The sequence below is a fragment of the Equus quagga genome, chromosome 11 (genome assembly GCF_021613505.1).
Source record: "Equus quagga isolate Etosha38 chromosome 11, UCLA_HA_Equagga_1.0, whole genome shotgun sequence".
Taxonomy (NCBI): Eukaryota; Metazoa; Chordata; class Mammalia; order Perissodactyla; family Equidae; genus Equus; species Equus quagga.
In genome coordinates, this window is record NC_060277.1 from 69802600 (window position 1) to 69824049 (window position 21450).

The 21450-nt window shown below is 38.5% G+C and overlaps 1 protein-coding gene across 1 annotated transcript; it reads right to left on the reverse strand.

The window, feature by feature from the left end:
* Positions 1 to 4: 4 nt before the first annotated feature.
* On the reverse strand, positions 5 to 17820 carry ASPA (aspartoacylase). Its single transcript, XM_046674260.1, has 6 exons — positions 17434 to 17820; positions 13844 to 14039; positions 12285 to 12378; positions 8600 to 8707; positions 4996 to 5105; positions 5 to 1523 (listed from the first exon to the last, which is right to left on the reverse strand). The coding sequence occupies exons 1-6, from the start codon at positions 17667 to 17669 to the stop codon at positions 1326 to 1328; spliced, it is 942 nt and encodes a 313-aa protein (XP_046530216.1). The 5' UTR covers positions 17670 to 17820; the 3' UTR covers positions 5 to 1325.
* Between the last annotated feature and the right edge of the window lie 3630 nt (positions 17821 to 21450).

Sequence of the window (21450 nt, forward strand, 5' to 3'; positions counted from 1 at the left end):
AGAATTCAGAAGGAAGAGAGTTTATTTCGATGAAAATAATTTGGGTAAAGTACAAAAATAAATGCTGAAAAATTTAGAAACAGTTTGTTCTCTATAGAACATCAAATATGGAAAGAAACTGGCTTAATGAGGCTTGCTCTGGAAGAATGAAAATGTTTATATATATATATATGTGTTCCAGATAATGTTACCATGATTTTGGTAAATATTTGAAACCATAAATATGGGTTCCTTGAGGTCCAAATCATAGGATAGAAACTCTCTTTACTCGGCCGCTGGGTCTAAGAGAGGAGGGCGGGGAGGCTCCTGGAGAGGGAGGAGGCAGCGTTCTGATCTGAGGACCTTTGAGGAGAAGAACCATGGGAGGTGAGGGATTTGGGCGTTTAGAACAGGGAGGAATTTCTTGGAAGAATGCATTTGCAAACCAGAGACATGAGTTTGGGCCACATTCCCACTAGTGTCCCCTGCCCTCTGCTGTCTCTGTCATCACCACTTATGCTGCTGGAGCCCAAAGACTTCCTCTCACGTTGCTTGGACATAAGGGCAAGCATGTTCTTTCAAAATGAGGAGTGACAGTGGGGGGGAAGCTGCCTCTTCCAACTTCCCTGAGGTGGGAGGGAACCTTAGCTTCTTAGGGGCATGTGAGATGTCTGAAGGCGGCTCTGGCTCCCCAGGGTCAGCGCAGAACAAGTGGGCATGCGGAGCAGCCATGCTTTGTGTGGGTCACTGTCTGTCTGTCTTGATTTATTCATAATGTCACCTTTACAATAGGCTCTCATTTCTCGTTCATATTTCATCTTCAAAAGAGCATTTAAAAGTCTCCTATGGATATCACAACTATTGCTAAGGTTTATAAATTGTATACTTACTACATATCATAAATTTAAATATGAAAAAATTTAAAATAGCAAGTCTGCACCATTAGTTTCTAGGAACATTAGTACATCACTTGAAAACATACATTTAATTTTATGCTCAAGTTAATGACTTTTTGTACATAGCATCTATTTCAATTTTAAAATTTGAATTTAAAGGCTATTTATTAAGAATGTTAAATTACTAAAGTATAAAGTATATAAAGTTATACAGAACTAAGAAACGCACTTCTTTGAAGAAGCTACATTCATAAAGTATGATACCTTTAAAAGATATTCGTTAATTTATTCATTCATTCAAGAAAGTGACCTGGATGTCCACTGTGTGCAAGGCACTGGGCTCGGCGCTATGGCTGTGAAGCTGAATAAGGCACAATCCTGCTAGTCAGGAGCTTACAAACTAGTAGAATTTTTCAAGATACCGTATAACAAGTGAGCTGGAAGTGATTTCTAATGTAAAGAGGAGTGAATACTTTTTGCGTTGAGTGTTAGTTTAGTCGTCTTTGCGAAAGCTTCTTTCTTTTCATAATACGCGGCCTCATTTACAAACACTGGGTACACGGTACAGTCTCCGCCCAGTGGAATGGTCTTTCCATCAAGCGTTAAAAACACCGGATCCCCAGGGTACAATGGTTTCCAGTCTTGATCCTTACAGGAAACAATTAAAATATGTAAATTGCATTTTTTTTTCTTTAAAAATCTTATGTCAGGCTCTAGACAACTAGCAAATTATAGCATTGTATTCTTTTAAAAGAGATACTGGAGAGACGTGTAGACGGGCACACGAGTGATCTGACTAAACTGATACTGAGTAATTAATTCTGGCAGCAGTTTTAAGAGTTCCCCTTTTAATTTTTATAACTGACACATGTAATTAGAGTTTGCTTCATTACCAAGTTTGCCCTGAATGTGGCCAAAGAGATTTCTATTAAAAGGCTGAACTAAATGCAGGTCTCCCTAAGCGTATATTCTATCTCTTGCTAGCTGAAGTTACATTCTCTTCAGTAAAACTCAGGAACTATCATTAGGAGCCTTCGGTGTGAAGACGTTCTACTCTTGGGGATATAAAAATGAGTAACATGGTGCCTGCCTACGAGGAGGGCCTGTGCTGATGGGGTTGGGGAGAGAAGGAGGGGTGGGCTGGGGAAAGTCTAAGACCAGGTGGATGTATTCTATATACGCCCCCACATTACGATCACAACTGAGTTATCTGAGAGGTCCGCACCAGGGATTTGCACCTCTGAGCCCTCAGACATCTATGTTGTCACACCACAGGAACCCTGGAGCAGTTCTCACACTTTGATGTGTTTGCAATTCATGTAGGGATTTTGTTAAAATGCAAATTCTGACACTATAGGTCTGGGGTGGGAGCCTGAGATTCTGCATTTCTAACACTTCCCAGCCGCAGCATCGCCGGGGAGTTTGTTAGAAGAGCAGACATACTAAATCAAAATCTTCATGTTAGCAAATCCCCAGAGATTCACGTGTGCAACATTAAAGTTTGAGAAGCGCTGCATTACAGCAATTTTATCAACCCTGGCTGCATGTTATAATTACCTGGGATGTTTAAGAAATGTAGATGACTAAAGACTGGTCCCACCTCAGATACATCCAATCAAAACCCCAATGGGGCTCAATCTCAATCTCAGTGGTGTTCAGGCTGCATTATTTTTAAAATTTACATGTAGTAAAATTCATTCATTTTGGGATATAGTTCTGTACGTTTTGACAAATGCGTAGCATACAGTCATATAACCATGTAACTGAGATACATAATCCATCACGCACCTCCCCAAATCCCTTCGTGCTTCTCAGTTGTAGTTCACTGTTTTTATTTTTATTTTTAAAGCCCAGGTGATTCCACAGGACTGAGAACTACTGCTGGGAACTATTGCTCTGGACCAGCGGTTTTCAGGTGGACGCTGCAGGTGTTTCTTCAAGTCCTCCCCAAGCTCTGCGAGTCCCACCTGCAGAGATCCCAATGTGGTGCGGTGCTCCCCAAACCTGAGCCACAGGAAAATCACCTGCTGAACCTAGGCGATTTGTCTCTGCCTTGATGAATTAAACCAGAATCTCTGGGGATGGGACCTGGGAAGCAGGATTTTTAAAAAGCTCCCCAGATGATTCTTACGTGGCCTGAGTTCGAGAAGCACTGCTTTAGTGCTTTTGTGGTGGCCTCCAGGCATTTAGGGGGGAATCTCCTAGGTAATTCCAGCGAGCAGCCCTGATTAAGAACCATCACACAGAATAAAATCTGGACTCGTAACCAGGTCCCTGCCTGTGACTCTGGCTCCAGGGTCTACTGTCCTCTCTGTTCACTCCCTACTCTCCACTAATACTGATCTTCTTCTTGTTCTTCAAACACTCCAAGTTTGTTCCAGCCTTAGAGCCTTTGCACTGGTTTTCCATGTGGTGACTTCTCATCTTCTAGGCTCCAGCTTCAATGCCTTCATCTCAGAGATGGCTCTTTCCGGCCACTCCACCTCCCTTTGTTAACCTCTACTCTATTATTGTTTATTTCTTTTATAGCATGTATTACAATTTGAAATCATTTGGTTTATGTATTGTTTACTTATTCATGGTCTGTTGTCCCCCTATTAATACGGAAGCTCTGTGAGGGATCTTACATATCTTGAATCTCAGGGCCCAGAACAAGCTTAGTAGTTATTCAAATATATTTATGGAAATAATTAACCAATCCATCCCTCCTGTAGAAAACTGAGCCATTTGTTATAGTCTATCAAATCAAAACCATCCTTCCTGACTTTCAAGACCTCCCACTTAAGCCTGTTTGTTACCGATCTCACTAATCTCACGTCTGTCTCCCCAGGATGATTTTTGTACTCCTCAAGGATCCTTGAGGAATAGAAAACAAAAAATCCTGTGTAGTAGCTGGTTATGACATCGTCACCTTGGCCTCTGTTTCTTGTAACTGTTATATTTGTTACCTGTAGGGTTTTCCCCCTTTCTCTCCCTGAATCTTTATCTTTCTGTTCTTTAAAACATTGCCGAAGGCTCCTTCTCCAAGTTTCCACCTGGATCCCACTAAGGCACAAAGTAGGATTTCCTCCACTAGTCTGTATTTTTGGGCAGCTCCTTTATTATGTTGCAAGTCTGGATGACTATCATTAAGGTTATTAAATAGGAGTTTGAACTGGATCAGTGGTTTTCCGCCCTGATTACTCAGGCCAATAAGATCAGATTATCTCAGAGTGTGGTCCTGACATCGCCATTTTTTAAAAAGCTCTCTAGGCAATGTGTAGCCAGGGTTGAAAGCCCCAGACTGGATAATCCACCAGGTCTCTTCCATCTCTGAGGTCTGAGGGTGTGTAGGGTACTCACAATGGGAACGAATGTTTTAGTTTTTTGGAGTCTTTGCTCCTCTCTGCTTTTACTTTTGTCTTTTCCAGATTTAAACCTCCTACGCTCTCCCGAGCCTCTTCTCCTTCTTCGCTACACCATTATTGATTGTTCCGCTATGGAGGAACAGATGGCGGGGTTCTGAGGAGAGTCAGGGAATGGTGGCAGAAAACATTCCAAAGAAAGGGGTTCTGGTTGTTTTCTCTCACTTTTTCAGTGATGATCACAGGGAGGTGGCAGCAATGTGGTCAACTGCAAAGAACGTTAGTTCTGGATCTGCCATTGACAGCTGCTGGGCTATGGGAAGGATCTAACTTTGGAGCCTCTGTTTTCTTATGTTAAAGAAGATACAATAATTCCTATGCATTGCACTTGGGCAGGAACTTCACTTTCTCTGAGACCCCTTGTCTGACCACTGCTCCCCACCTCATTATTCTGTTATAGCATCTGGTTATTTTCATTTCTAGACCAGAGGTTAGACTTTAGTATATCTAGACTATGGATTCCATGAGAGTATAGAGCATGTTCACTGATGCATCCCCAGACTCAGCACAGGATACACTCAGTAAACATCTACTGAGTGAAGGCCTGAAGACCTTAGACACTGCAGTGTTTTTGAGAACATCAATGAGCTAGTGTATGTAAAATGCTTTATGAACTTATGAATTTATAAAATTCTTATGAACTTATGAATTTATAAAATTCTACTCAAAGGTGGGCATAATTATTTTGAATATTTTAAAGAAATAGTAAATGTTACCTGCAGATTAGGGTGGATAAAAGCAGCAATTTCTCCATTTTCATTCCTGGGATAATCAACTTTCTCCATTATTTTATAGACTTCAATAGCACAGGGAGGAAACTCTTTTCCTACAGCAAAAACAATGTGTATAAACAGCAAAAGAAATATCTCCCAAAAAAAGGGAAATTGATACTTTAAGGAAGGAAGAACAAGAACAAGAACAACCAAAAACTACAGACAGACAGTTCCAGGGAGGACACACTGTTTTAGCTGAGGATGTTCATAAACGACACGAAGCCAAATGATGTTCTCAAGTTATTCCTATCAGCACACTGTCAACAAGTACACCGATTGGCACAGGTAGAAAACAGAATTTAAAAAGCCAGTGTGGGAGAAAAAGAGCCCAGACTGGGAGTCAGGACATCTGGGCTCTAGCCACCTAGATTGTAATCTTGAGCAAGGTGCTTAACTTGTCAAGGATCGCTTTCTTTACCTGCCAAATAAGGGTTTTGAATTAGCTTATCTTGGAGGGCCCTTCCAGCTCTGAGATTCCATGATTGCATACCTTCAGGAGGACGTCCAGGAGGTGAGGCAACTTTAGCATCTGCTCTTTCTCTTAACTAAGAACATTAAACACTTGGACAGCTCCTGAGCACTGAGGTCTTGGGATGTGGGCAATATACCAACTTCCAAAGATGTGGCAACATTAAACAACCCAATGCCCAGCCACTTGGAAAAGGAGTAGTTGACTTATATACTCAGGCAATCTCTGAGCAAACAGGATGAACTTTTGTCCAATGTAGGGCACATGGTGTGCTATGGTCACCGCCACGCCCCCGCTCCCCCCACCCCCCGCCCCCGCAATCTCAGAGTTGGAGGGAGTCTTGAACTTCTCCATCCCATATTTTCCATTTCATTCTGGCCAAGTAGTCACCTTACTCCTGCTTGAACAACATCATATAGTGTGGTCTGTTCCACTGTTGGTCAGCTTTGTTAACTAGAAATTTCTATCTCTAGGGAACTTTATCCCACTGATTCTGTTTTGCCCTCTGGGTCACAGAAAACATATCTAATTGCTTTCCAACATAACACTTCTGAAATTCTAAAATAAAATTGCCCTCAAGCCTTCTTTTTGCCAGTCTAAGTATCCTTAGTTTTATCAGCCACTACTCGGATGTGGTCACATACATGAGGATAGATATGAAGGCACTTTGTAAACTGAAGTTCTATGTGCATCTTAGGGATTATTCTTATTATGGTTTTCAAACTCCTCAACATTCTCAACTCTTCCTTGGCTAATCTTTACTTTATAGATATTCCTCCTGAAATATGGACTGAGAATTTATCCACAGTTCTCCAAGTGTTGCTTATCTAAGGCAGAAAAGAGACCATCACCTCCCTCATTCTGGGATTTTTAAATATAAAAGTAAAACTTTGTTCCTGATGTATTTAATCTTAAACATTTGGTTTAGACAATTGTTAAAGATTGTCAGGACTTTTTGGATCCACCTTCTGAACCTAGATTTTTCCCCGCTAGCTTCCTGCCACCTATCACTTCTATAAGCACGTCACATCACATATGTCCTTATCCAAGTCACTAATAATAATTTTGAGCAGCACAGAGCTGAGGATGGAGCTCTTCTACACATTTCTAGAGACGTCTCTAGATGGCCATGATCCTTTTCTCAGCATTCTTTGGACAACGGTGCTCTTTCCATGCTAGTTAAAAATCCACCAAACTGGATAGTCTAAATTAATAGTGGTTAAAATTTTTTGAATTGCAGAAGGCTTTGCTTAAATAAAATGTTACACAGAAGAGCAATGAGAGAAGAACTGCTCTGGTTGAAGCAGAGGTGGAGGTGGCTGTCCTGGAGCTACTAGGACAGCTCCTAGATCCCCGCCCATGTGGGAAGAATGTCTGGACTAGGATTTGAAAACCATGTTTCTCCACTCAGGTTTGTGGGCTTCTACCTGGCTGCGTCGTTTCTGAACATACTGTAGTCCCACACCTACTATTCAAAGGGTTTCTCGTGAGTAAGTGCTGACCTTCCCAGCCCCAGGTCCATCAGGCAGTATAGAACCTGTCCTTTCATCAAAAGATGCAGAGCTGATTTTCAGTCCCTACCCCCTTGGAGTCGAAGGATTCCCAAGCACAGGAAGAAATTCCTGTGATTGCGGCAGGAGCACAATCTGAGGTTAAGGAGTTCTACTCCCCTCAGACACTGAACTATTCACCAGCTCTGTCACTATAAGGACCCATTCCCCAACAACAATTTTAGTTCAGCCTGTTGGAATAATTATTTACATAGGTCTCTTTGATTTTAATTATAATTTTTTAAAAATTTAAAGTAAGATTATTTTTTATAATTAATGAATTTCATTTTTTTGCTGCAGTTTTAGATTTACTGAATAAGCAGATTATACATAAGAGTTCCATATACCCACTCCACCACCAGCCCCCATTTTATTATTTTTTAATTACACAAATAATATGTGACTATATCATTCTTCTTGGAAACAGAACAAAATTAACCTGGTTTGTTCCTCCTCTCCTCAGTAATCATTGTTACCAGTTTCGTGTGTTTTCTTCTAGAACTTTTCCTGTGTATTAACATATATGTGAAGCAAATTGGTAAACTGTATGCTTTGGTCTGCAACCTGCTTTCTTTCAATTAGCAATCTATTTGAAGATCTTTTCATATTAGTTTATTTAACTGTTCCCCAACTGATGGATATCCAGGTGGTTTCCATTGTTTCACTGTTACAAACAATGCTGCGACAACCACCCTTGTTTATGACACACTGGGTGTACATGTGCTTGTGTCCCTTTGAGATATGGAAGTGCTTGGTCATAGGATTTGTGTATTTTTTTTTTAAAGATTTTATTTTTTTCCTTTTTCTCCCCAAAGCCCCCCAGTACATAGTTGTATATTCTTCATTGTGGGTCCTTCTAGTTGTGGCATGTGGGACGCCACCTCAGCGTGGTTTGATGAGCAGTGCCATGTCCGCGCCCAGGATTCGAACCGACGAAACACTGGGCCGCCTGCAGCGGAGCATGCGAACTTAACCACTTGGCCACAGGGCCAGCCCTGGATTTGTGTATTTTAATGGTCGATAGTGCAGAATTATTCTCTAAAGTGTCTTTGTCAATTTCTACCAGCAAGGAATGAAAGTATCCCCTTACCAACACTTAATCATATCAGATTTTAAGATCTTTCCAATCTAATGGGAGAAAATGGTTTCTCATTTTAATTTGCATTTCTCTGATTACTAGTGATATTGAACATCTTTTCATATGTTTATTGAACATTTGTGTTTCCTACTATTTCTTTGCTTTTTAAAACGGAGATTAATAGGAAAACAAGGATTTTATTTGGGGAGCTTTATTTGGTAGCTGTTTTTCTTGAATGTGCCTATTCTGGTCATTGAGGAATGACTGAAGTGAATAAAAGTTTTAAGAAACACCTAATATCACGAGCATGGCAAATTTGACCTGGGTTCCAATTGCTATTTCAGTGTTTAGTGGTTAATCACAATGTGTGCTCATCTCATCTTCCTTTTCCGATTTATTTACACACACACAAGCTAACAATTAAGGAAACAACTTCTGCCCCCCGCTTACCTTCATTGAAATTATGTATAAAATCAAGAGCATGTTTAATCATTTTTCTCATTTGATCCAAAATATCAGCTCTCAGAACCCCTTGAGGCTGGGGACCAACTTCTATACCTAAGTACAGAAGGGGAGATAGTCACCTTTATATAAGTATTAGAATATGTTATAAAATTAAGCATTTTAATATATCAAGATCTAAAATCCCATCCTTAAAAATTATTAAAAAGGTGGACCATGTGGAATCACAGAGAATATTTGAGACATAATGTTAGGCAAAAAATAAAACAGAACTTTTACAAGTTATGTGCATAGTGAATAAAGACTGAGAAAAAACACGGAAAAAGTCAAAGATTTGTGTTATAGTAGTAAGATCTTGGGGTCATTTTCTCTTGAAATTTCCTTCAATATTGTCAACATACATAAACATCATGATAGTAAAAGGGGAAAACAGATTTATACTAACAAAATAATAAGTGGTCACAAAGAGAAACTGTCATAGATCTAACATTTAGCTTTGACAGGAGGAAAGACATCTATTTAGTCACAGAAATCTAGAATAGATGAGCCATAGCTTTAAGTCAACATGACAATCCATGTGACCCTGGAGCAACATTCTTGCCCCTAACATAACAACCCATCCTGACATGACAGTGTAATGGTTTTAATTTTTCATAGAAAAACTTTGTAATCATTTCTTCTTACACCCATACAGTTATGTCTGAACTATCAGGTCTACTTCCTGTGGGTGTCAATCATCCATCCTTATTCCTACAAAATATTCCTTCTTTAAACCACTTGTCTAGTCCCTTCCTTCTTGTTCAAGTCTCTCACACACTTATCCCTTTGAGCATCACCTTCTCTATTTATCAAGCCATCCATCAAGTATAATATAATCCAATGTCTTTCTCTTCCACCCAATTCATATATATTTTTTTCCACTATCATATTTTCACTCACTTCTGTTATTTCTCAATTTACAAAATCTTACTATATTCTCTTTCATCTTATTTTTTATTTGTTGTGCTTAGTTTTCTTGTATATATGTGTGGACATGTATTTAAGTATATGGCATAAGTGTGGCTAAGGTACATATCGGTGCATAAATGATTTGTACAAATGTGTGAAAATCTGTTCATGGATATGTCTGTATGCATATTGTAGAAGACATTTTTGGTTGCCTACCCAAAATCCATTCCATCTTCCTCCTTGCTAACAGAGTCCTGATTTTGGTCAGGTATCCAATCTTCCAGGTAGGCAAAGCTTTCTCCAGTTCAGGAGATTATGTGGAATAATTTAACTCAATCACAGTAATCCCATTACCCTAGTGATTAACTTAAGAATGAATAGGTGAACCAGTCTGGCCAAGGGGCCATAATGGAAGGTCTGCAGGGGAATTCCTGAGAGTCTCCTTTCTTCCACCAGATATTGTCATGTTGGCATATGATGCTTGAAACTACAGTGGACATCTTGTGGTCTTGGGGGCTGCTAAAGACAAGCTAAAGAGAAGACTAGAAAGATAAAAAGAACCTGGCCTCTCATGATGTTGTTGAGCTGTTACGTAAAAATAATAAATTTATCTTATTGTTTAAGCCAGTTTGAATTTCCTGCAGCCAAAAACATTCTACATATTCTTGTTTTAGGGGAGATGGAAGATGTGGTGTGGGCAGTCCTATGTGGAGAAGAGTAAAGAACTGGTAGGAATGGGTGTTTGATCCAGAAATGTCAGTTATTAAGTTGTTTTTTTTCCTTCTGATTGTGAGTGGAGGATAATAGGTAGGGCGGCTATATTTCCAAACCAAAAATTAACCTTGACACAGATCCTATGTCAGCAAAAATGTTGAAATTTGTAGGACGTGCCAGGGCATAGTCAGGAGCAGAGCTGATGAAAAATGGTCATAAAACTAACTTTTCCGAGTCTCAAATGAGGCCATGGTCAGCCTGGAAGAGTTAGAAGATTGTGCCTGGTCACTTTTCTGTGTGTGTGTGTGTGTGTGTGTGTGTTTGTGAGAGAGAGAGAGAAAGAGAGAGAGAGACAGGCAGACAGACAGAAAGACAGAGACAAAGAATGAAGATTCTGAGAATGATCATAAGGCTGGCAGCAGTAAACTACTTCTGTCCAGGATAAAGTTTATCTGGAATGATCCTGCCACATTTCAGCTGCCTTGGCAATAGAATGAAAGGTAGTCCTTGAAGGCGGCTAGTAGAAGTTAAAGCAAGTTTGTATGGGACAACAGTCATAAGTGTACTATAAAATGTTGAATCAGAGAGAGTGTCTCTCTGTTCTTAGGTTTTTTTTTTTTTCCAAATGAGTGGATGATATAAAAATATTCCAGGGGCCAGCCCCGTGGTGCAGTGGTTAAGTTCACACACTCCACTTTGGCGGCTCGGGGTTGGCCGGTTTGAGTCCTGGGCGCGGACCCACGCACTGCTTATTAAGCCATGCTGTGGCAGGTGTCCCATGTATAAAGTAGAGGAAGACAGGCATTGATATTAGCTCAGGGCCTGTCTTCGTCAGCAAAAAAAGAGAGGAGGATTGGCAGCAGATGTTAGCTCAGGGCTAATCTTCCTCAAAAAAAAAAATCCAAATAAAATAGGAAAGTTGGAAGGAGAACATACAATATTTCTAATTATTTATGATGATCTTAATACTCCTTCATATTGAAATGTTTTAAAGATTTGGTTGTATTTTTAAGGGCCAAACATATCAGTAGACATTTGTTCTGGCGAAGGGCAGCATTGCCCCAGAAATAACATAGACCAAGATTGTTCTTTCAAAGTGTGGACATCTTATGCTTTAATTTGACATCACAGAGAAACAGGATCTCTATCCCTTATTGTTAAGCATTTTTTTTTTGTTTCAAATAATTACCTATACTTGGATATTTAGTTTGCCCCAAATGATCACTTGATTATGCACCAAAATTATCAATAATTGAATAGCCAGGATAACTTTGTGCTTATATTGTTTGACAACTTGTTTTTAATTAAACTGCTCTGGGTTAAACCATCTGAGATCTAATAAGAAAGATTTTAAAATGTGAAAGCAATTTTAGTGATTATAGTGTAGTCTGCAAACAATTATGCTCATAGGTCACTTAGGAAAGAGAATGGAATATAGAAAAAAGAGACTGTCTAAGAGGGAGTATGAGATGCAAGCCTGCATGTTGGAAGCGACCAGAAGGTAAAGATGGATTCACAGCCCAGTAATTGACATGGGCAAAACAGTGAATGTAATAAATACAGTTTATGGGAGACTCTACTGCAAAGCAGATGCTAAGAGGGATGTTATGAGATTCTCTATGGGTCTTTTGTGTTTCTGCACATTTTGCCAGCAAGACACTGACTGCCTTGGTTCCAGATTATTTTTTCAAGAATGTTTGTATGTGAACAGTCTTGGAAGACAGGGATGGCATCTTCCTCAGAGCAAAGGGCAGGCATTCTTACTCTCCATTATAAAAGATTCAAATTCCCTCAGCACAGTGTTTCTCTCCTGGAACACAGAAGGCTGCTCAGTGAAACGGAGGGAATTTTATATAGTTAGAGCCTGCTGAAGTTAGTTTGCTTATTACTTACAATTATAAGCCACAAGGATAAGCAAGGTAGTTATAAATATTCTTTAAAAAATAATTGCTTCTGAGATTTAATGTACGACGTATTTTGTTAAGTTGTGACAACTGGAAATATAACTTACCAACGGGATACTTGGCTACAGAGCGAGTGGTTGCATATTTGAGGGAAGGATGCTCAATAAGATAAACATAGCAGGGTAACGGAGCCAAAGAAGTCTGCAAAGAATTAAAGCATCGTTCTTATGATGTAAAAGCCATCTGTGTTGTTCTCTTTTCTGCTAGAGAGTCAATAATGCCTTCAATATGTTTTACTTCACCAACTAAGATTAGTAAGACAGCTTTACAAAACACACTCTAAAATCCAATGTTATAATCATGGTTTTGAAAACTCATAAAAGGATTACATATAAAATTGAATTACACATAGCTTTCTGGGTAAAATGTACTTTAAACCATTCTTCAGAACAATGATCAAAGAATGTGAAATAAATTTTCTTTCTGAATGGATTTGGTTCTTTTTGTTTTCATTACTGGTTATACTTATTTAGCTTAGTATTGGTCTCTTAAATAATTCTGTTTCAACCCCTGTGGTCTAGGTCTCTACAGATGTTGGGTAACTCTTCTTACCCCCACTTATCTGAATGAGAATTCAAGACTGGACTCTCGGTTTTGATAACAATGTCAGCCATGCTGCTTCCATGCCTGGCAACCAAAGCATTCGGCTCTCCCTTCAATGAGCAACAAAGAATAGCTGCATTATGATCTCCTACCAGAACTACTATCTAGTTACTGTCGAAAACTCAAAGGAAACAAAAATAATACTCAATCTTTACTATCTCATAGGTATTAGGCTAAATTCTTTACTTATCTCACTTAAGGCTTTTGACAGTCATACGGTTAAGTGTTGTTTTTATGCCAATTTTATAAAATGAGGAAAGCAAGGTTTGGGAGTTGAATATCTTGTCCAAGGTGAATGAGAAAGCCAGGATTTAAAGCCAGGTTCTCCTGGCTACAAGGGTCAAACTCTTTCCACTAAATCATACTGGCTCTCCAGAGGGAAGGATATCCCTTATACAGAAATAAGTATAGAGTTCATTATTTATGTTTTTTGCTTAGTTGTTATTTTCTAGCCATTTTTCTCTAGCTATAAGCACTGGATTGCTGAATTTTTTATCTTTTAGGTTTCTGAGTCTTAAAAGGATTAGCTATATGAAGCACTGAAAGATCAGATGTGTGCTGGGGCATCTGAATCAAATGGATACAAGGGCAGGACTAAAGATCGTTTTATCACCGGTCCTTAGTCAACATTAAATGAGTATTTCTTGAGCTTCCAAAAACCGTAATTAAGCCACTTCAACCACACCATTTAAAATTTTAGTATTGATTTTACTCAGTTTTACCAAATAGCCTATGATTTGGTGGATGTCTGGATAAAATATTTATAATTTTACAGACACAAGAATCTACATGTGTTTTATTATTTTATTCATTGTACTTATTATTTTACTCATTTCCTCTCCTTTTCTCTTGCTTGTCACCACTGCCTTTATTCTGGTGTTCCTCCTCTCCCCCATTTCTCTTGGACCCTCCCTCTTGACCCTTTTCTGGCTGTTTCTCATTTTTAATTGACTTAAAAGTACAGGTCCTATGCTAACTTATAAATGAATAACATTGACATTACCTTAATATAATGAAACATCTGAATTAAAAAGTCATTCCTGGAATCTTCAAGAATAAGAGTGCACCCCATATTAGAAGTAGTGTTGTGAAGGTCAAAAATAATGTCATAGGAATCTTCACTATTTTTTGGACCAAATAAATGATTTATTTCTTGAGCCCTTCTCACTTCATATGGCAAATCCTCTGACATTTTTTTGCTGTTGTTAGCAGAAAAAAAAAGATTAACAACATCTGTGGCTTAGGATAACATAAATACACAATAAGAACACAATGTATAAGGAAGCAGTTGCCAAACCTTTAATATGAAAAATCTGTGAGGAAAGTGGAAATTTATTTGAAAACTTTATAAATGAAAAATTACATTTTTTCTCTATTTGATTCCATGTAATGTTGCATTGACATACTCACAAATAATAGTTCATTTGAGCGGCTTGTCACAAAAAGGACATTTCAAACAGAATTTACCATTTGACTTTAACCCTGAACAGAATTTATCCATTAATTTAATCAACAGTTTCTTAGTAGTTATGTGCACTGGGCTATTATGGAACCAGACCATCACATGTACCTATGTTTTTTTTTGCACTCTAGCTAGTTCTATTACACAAAAATACTCAAACATAGGTGCTCACATGATCTAATTACAGATTCTTAATTGACATCCAGGAACCACTAGTGGTCCAGGGACAAGCTTTACAGACAAGAGTCTATAAACGCTGTGAAAATGAAAAATTTTGCAGGTATATGCATATGTGTATTTTTCTGGGATGAGGGTTTACAGTTTTTATTGAATTCTCAAAGGAGTCTCTACCTGCTCCCTCTCCCTCTCCTGCAATGGTTAGGATACATTTTTTCTTTTCTTTTTTTTTTTTTAAAAATCAAAACTCAACTATTTTATTTGTAGATGTGACAACATTTTATAACATTTGAATTCATCATTAGTATTTATTATCTTCTTTTTTTTAAAATTTTTTTTATTGAGTTATTGATAGGTTACAATCTTGTGAAATTTCAGTTGTACATTAATGTTTGTCACTCGTGTTGTAGGTGCACCACTTCACCCTTAGGATACATTTTTTCTTATTGTACACGATGACGGTTTAAATTTATTTTCCCTCGTTACAGTATTCAATCACATTTATCTACAATTCCATCAATTTTTATTCATTGACTTTTTTTGCTAGTATCTTGAAGGGACCCACCGTTTACACCTGGGTAATTCCTGCCTGCAATTAAGAAACTGCAACAGCCATCTTTTGACTATGAAGCAAAAACCATGAGGACAGAAGCTGCATGCTAAGGACAGTGCAGTGGGAAGAGAGACGGAGCCTCTGGCATTGATTCTATTACTGAGCCTTGCACCAGCCCTGGACTGCCTGATTCTAGACTTACTATTTGTGACAAAGAAAATCTTATTTATTTAAGCCACTGTTTTCAGGTTACTATTATATGTAACCAAACATAGTTACTAAAGATATATATGCATTTAAAAAGTTAATTCATGAAATAACTCCATGAGGCTCGCCTACAACTGATTTGCTTCTAATACTCCCTGATGTGAGTAAATAGCACCACCAGCCACCCAGTTGCTCAGAGTCAAGGCCTGAACCCTGGAAATATAACGGACACTTTGAGTTTTCATGCCTGGAGTCCAGGTCCCATAGGAAGAGTCCCAAGCGATGAAGCCGAAAGAACAGGCAGGGGCAAGATCCTAAAGCGCACATCAGCTATACTAAGTTACTTAAATCTATTCTGGATGGAGATTTCTGAAGAATTTTCAGCAAAGGAGAGACATGATAAGATGTGCACGTTAGGATGATTCCTATGGCAGCCACCATACAGAGTTGATGGCAGGAAGGACTGGAGTAAGGCTGGATGCAGAAAGATTCTTTAGGAGGCTACTCTCACTGTCCATGGAAGAAATAAACTAAGAAGAAATAAGGTAGTGAAAATGGAGAGGGAGATCGGATTTGCAACACACTTGCAATTATTCAATACTTGAATAATTGAGAAGACTTAGTGACCCACTAGGCCTGGGGGATGAGGAACCAGGAAGGTTCTAAGATGATATCCATAGGGAATGCGGTGGGTCATGGTGACATCACTGAGATGGGGAATATACGAAAAGGAGCAAATCTGGGAGAAGGAGGACGGGAGAAGGTAATTAATTAATCTTTCTCACAGGTTTCCCATAGCTATCCTGAGAGAGAACTGTCGAGCCTCTGAAGAGGTTAAATGTGAGAAGTAGAAAGTAAATTTAATTTAAAAGACTGCTCTCATTGAAATCTATGCTATTGAGTGGTCATAATAAGAAAATGCACCATTTCAGTCCATCTCAGAGTTATCTGGGAAGTCAACATTCCAACTAAAAGAGTTATTCTTCAACAAATTCTTACTTGTAATATCAGTTAGCTAATAGCTATTTTAGGTGAGTACAAAAACCTTAATTGTGTCGACATAACTTCAGTCGTGAAGATACAGCATTTCTGAGACTAAAATTTATGCTAGTAAAAATATGACTTGATACACAAAGTATGACTAATGTATAACTGTCCTGGAAAACATCTATTCCATAAAGTGAGGTATATTTGTACTAAAGTAGTAACCATGTTTTGATCTGTGGCGAAATTAAATTTAAGTAACTCTCTAAACTCAAATTAGCATTTATTAGAAGATGAGTGCATAAAGCAGTGCTGCATTAATTGTTCCTATCTGCATCTTATATCTTAGCTAGTAGGCTGCCTTTGTACTCCCACAGTACTTGACATGGTGCCCTGAGAAGGGTAGATATTTAATAATATTTTTATGTAAATGAAAGAAAGAAGCAGCAAAAAGCAAACACTTAGAGGCTCATATGCCTACATGTTATAACGATGTAAACAACGGCAAAAATAATTAATAAGGACATATCTAGAGTGTTACGATTGTATACATTGTATGCAATGTATTAAAAGTCAGCTGTAATTTAAATTCAGAAAATTCAGGTGAAGTGCCTTTACTTCTCATTGTTCCCACCTACAGCAATCCACACTGAAGGTAAGTATATTTACTCCTCAGATCACAGGGTGGTGTGATGTTTTCTGACGACAAGCGTTTATTTACTCTTTTATTACACGAATACTAATTGAAACATCATACTTTTCATAACTAGAACTTTATGCACTATCACAAACATAGTTGCATAAAAACATAAGAATGAAACATCTAGAAAGCTAACAAATACGTACGTAAGCACAGTGGCCAAACACTAATTTAATGCAAAAGACTATTAAATCTGTTTCTTTAAAGATATGATTTAAAAAGAAAAACCTTTCTTATTTATTATCTTAGTCCATATGAAATACGTTTCAAAAGAAAATCAGTTAAGAGTAGTCTGTTCCTTAAAAACGTTTATAAAAGAGCATGTGAATGCTCAGTTTAGATAATTGCGTAATTCATAATGGAGTATGATTAAAAGTGAAAGTGATTCTATTCACAATAGTGACTATATGTACAGACATGAATATCATATGCATATACATATACGTGTTCTTCCACACACATACTACTTTTCACACACACATACACACATAACACAAAATATAGTCTTACCCAAGATTTTCAAGGTCAAAAACTCGATTCAGGTCACAGTCAATATATCTGGTACATTTCTTCACTGCCCTTGGGTTGGTAATAAATGGTGTTACCTCCAGCCCTGTTCGTTGAATCTCCGCACCATTTTCTAGCCAGTGCTTAACTAGAAACACTCCTGTTAGTTCATTCCCATGAGTTCCTCCAAATATAGCAACCTTTTTTATAGGATCTTCAGCATTGTGACAAGAAGTCATTTTATCAAGTAGTTTTATCTGATTTCTGCAATTCAGAAGAGAGGAGATTAAAGAAAACTTAATTTTCTAGGAAAAGTTTAGCAATTTAAACCAAAATGAGACTTTAACCAAAGTGCAAAGTGCGGGGTTCTCCTGAGTGGAGTATAATTTAATTTTCTGTTACAAGTTCTGAGCCCTGTTTATTATTGGGACACTCCTTTCTTTAGCCCTGCCCTTTACCATATTTGGATTAAAATATGCAGAGATCAACTACAGATCCAGTTGTTTACTTTAACTTCTAACTCCCTCAAATGGTCAGTAGATCTAAATGCAATAATAAGTTAGCATCTCACACCAATACAAAAATTCTGTTTTCCTTTCAGCCAGAATGTCATTTAATGGTCTTTTTATGACTATTTGTAATAACAAAAATAATTTATACTTTTCTAATCCTCAAAGATATAAAAAATAGAGAAATGGCCCATAATATGCATATTATTATTCAATATTTATATTTCCACTTGCATTTAAAAACATTTCTTCTCTGAAATGAGTTCAGGCACATTTCATGATCTGAGGGTATTTGAATCTCATCTCCATAAACAGCCAAAGGCAGATTCTCAGACCTCTTCTGGAACCAGCATCCTTTCTCTCAGAATGCTTTTCCGTGACTGGAGACACAAGAATCAAATCAATGATCAGTGGGACTTAAAAAGCTATTTTGAAACATGCTTTAATTTCTTTCTTATGAAGTTTTTGGTTATTCTGTGTCGAATTCCTTAGGAATCTTCCTCACTTTTTGCCTCAATACTAGAGGAAAATCAACTGTTAGTAATTTTCAAATTGTTGTAATGCCTGAAAACGTCTTGGGGCACGCTTTATTTACTAACCAGATTATATGAGTTTATATAGACACAGTCTAACTTACTGGCAGCAGAGAACCTCTGCTGGAATGTGTTACTCAAGAGGGGGTCTTATTAGGCAAAACTATCCAGAACGCTAAGATGATTACATTCCTTTGGAGAACTGACTCCGAGCCAAATCCAATTTGATTTCATGCTCAATCATCCAGAAAGTCAAACATGTTCAAGTACTGAAAATACTACGTACTAGTAACACCAGATCGTTCAATAGGGGTACAACGAGAGTACATGACAACTGCAGGGTAGTTTAATTTATAACGTTTTTCTGCATATGTTATTTCAGTTTATTTCTATATCCATTTTATAAGACAGGGTGGGTTAGGTATTGACATCCCCATTGCAGGGGTCCATGAAAGAGAGGTTAAGTAACTTGGTTAATGTTCCTCAGCTACGAGGAGAAAACCAGGCCTGCGACCAGGTTTTCTGATGCTATGTCCAGTGTTTTCCACAGAACAACAGGGTGCTCCCTGTTATTTTTGGACTTCTCCAAAGTTTTAATTTTGCTCTTTTGGAATCCACATAAACAGTCACTACAGTGTGCTCAGGAAACAAACAAGCATACAAACAAAATACATGATGGAAATATAAAATGTGAATGCTTCCTAATACTTAATAAACCAATTCCTATGTTCTTCCTTGAAGAGATTATAACGCAGAGATAGAGAAAGCAAAATAATGAAATCTAAATTTATACATTAAAATTACTGTTCTCATCTGAGAAAAAGCCCTTGTAGATTTTGATTATCTATCCACATTTAACGTACAACTAACACTTCAGTGGGGAGATGCTGAAAATAAGAATAAATGTAACCGATGATGGTCACATTGTTTTGTTACTTTGGGTGTAAGAGTGGTAACTATGGCGAATTATTAACACTGGATTATGTTTTGTTTCTTTTCTGCCGATTTGTGGTTAGTTCTGTCCTTTGCCCTAGTCTCTGTAGAAGTGCTGCTTCAGTTATTTGCTCCCAGCTGGCACAAATGACTTGCATTTTGAGGCTTGTTTTATGGAATTTTAACAGATCAGCACTTTGAAGCACATTTAACATTCATAAATAAAGCTTCTCTTACATGTCAAAATGAATAACTTTCTGAGAGTTAATGAATTGCAGCAATTCTCTCCCATACTTACCTTGTTTATTGCGTACAGAGTTTTTCTTCTGTGGAAAGCTTTATTAGAAAAAAGGAGAGCATTTCCTCAGAACTAGAGCAACAGAGGCTTTTCATACTCTTATACCAAGTTAACTTCCGAAAGATTTTTAACTCCCTGTTTCCCAAAGCACACTAGATTTTTTGAGCCCTACCAAAACTACACATTTTCATTAGTTTAGTTCTTTTTTGAGAGTTCAGAGAACCAATAGTATACAAAGTGGAACCCTTTCTAGTTGTCAGTATCTCAATTAGGTTGAATATTTAATATTTGGAAGTACTTAAAAGAACAAGCCTAGGAACTTCCAGCACTACAAATGTTTTGTGGGTGCCTGATTTATCAGTAAAATAATGTAGTTTAAAACAAAGAGAGAGTAAATTTTTCATAGACATGGCTATCCAATAGAACAATGCCAGAAATTTTGTGGGACACCAATTTAAGGTGATGTTGTTTTCAGAACAGTATGACTGGGGGATAAGGAGAGTCTTCTCTCCAATATTAAACATAAGGTGTCTCCTACATAATGCATTTGTCCAGTGGGCAGGTAATCAAAGTACTCTCACTACTTCAATTTTCTCCTTTCGCTGTGGCCCTATTGCTGTCACCCATCCTGACAACTTTCCAGGTGGAAATAAACAAATGATAACCAGAACAAAACAGGAAGAGAAAAATAAGTTTATAAACTGCTAGCAAAGATTCCACATTGCTCATGTCTGCTTTCTTCACAGATGTAGCACAGGATGTTGCTCATAGTGGGTTTAAAGGTTTTTTTGTTTTTTTTTTTTAATGAGAAATGTATCTTTTAGGGGTGAGTGGGTGTTATATGTGTACATATGTATGTATGCATGTATATAACGGGTCGAAATCTGCTTCCCTGAAGCTTTTACTCATTTCTTAAAGTCTCCTCTCTTTTAGAACCACGGTGACTAACAAGTCTTTTCGACATTTTACTGTTGGAAGTCTTCTCTTTTCCAAATTAAATGACCTTATTCCTTCAAACTTATTTGTTAATTTGACATTCAAGGTCTCCTTTATCTGGTCTCAATCTGCCTCTAACCCTATCTCCTAACCACTCTGCTTAATGGACCCAACCTTCGGAGAAACTACGAATATGGTCCACAGTCCTCGGCCTTTACTGGAACCTTCCGTCTATCTCGGGGCCGTCTGCGCCTCTGCCCGGCACCTATCCCAGTCTTCAGATGGTCAGAAGATACGGTAACAACAGAACAACAGTCTGTGACCCCAGACAGCAAGAGAGTGACTAATCCGGGCCTATACGAAGTGCTCAAGGAACGCCAGCTACCGTCATTAGTAAGGGCTGACATCTGCGGGGCATTTATTGTGTGCCCGGACTGCTCACGGTCTCTCAATATTCTGAGCACAATTAGGCAAATGCCGTATCACTATTCTACCGAGGGGGAAATGGAGGTCTAGGGGGTAAATCACTTGTCCGAGATCAAAGGCCGGGAGGCCGCAGTCCAGCAGCCCCTGGGCTCAGGGGCAGCGCCATGGCTTCTCCCCACGCTGCCGCACCGGCCGGCCTGCCTACTGACCTCTCCATCCACCCGGCCTCGGCTCTCCCACCAGCCTCCTGGGGACCCTCAGAAACTCAGCTGGACCCCTAGGACCCGGTTTTCAGCCCTGCGGCCCTTGGGTCCTTCTCTTCCAGGCACCCTCCGTGGCGCCGGCGGCCTCTCATAAACTCCTGCCTAGAACCTGAGAAGTGACC

Excerpts from the sequence above, each read along its gene's own strand:
- ASPA (XM_046674260.1), bottom strand. The coding sequence starts at position 17,669 with ATGACTTCTTGTCACAATGCTGAAGATCCTATAAAAAAGGTTGCTATA. Across the intron at positions 5,106-8,599 it reads TATACATAATTTCAATGAAG|GAAAAGAGTTTCCTCCCTGT; the intron begins GTAAGCGGGGGG and ends TTTTTGCTGTAG. Across the intron at positions 1,524-4,995 it reads TTATCCACCCTAATCTGCAG|GATCAAGACTGGAAACCATT; the intron begins GTAACATTTACT and ends GTTTCCTGTAAG.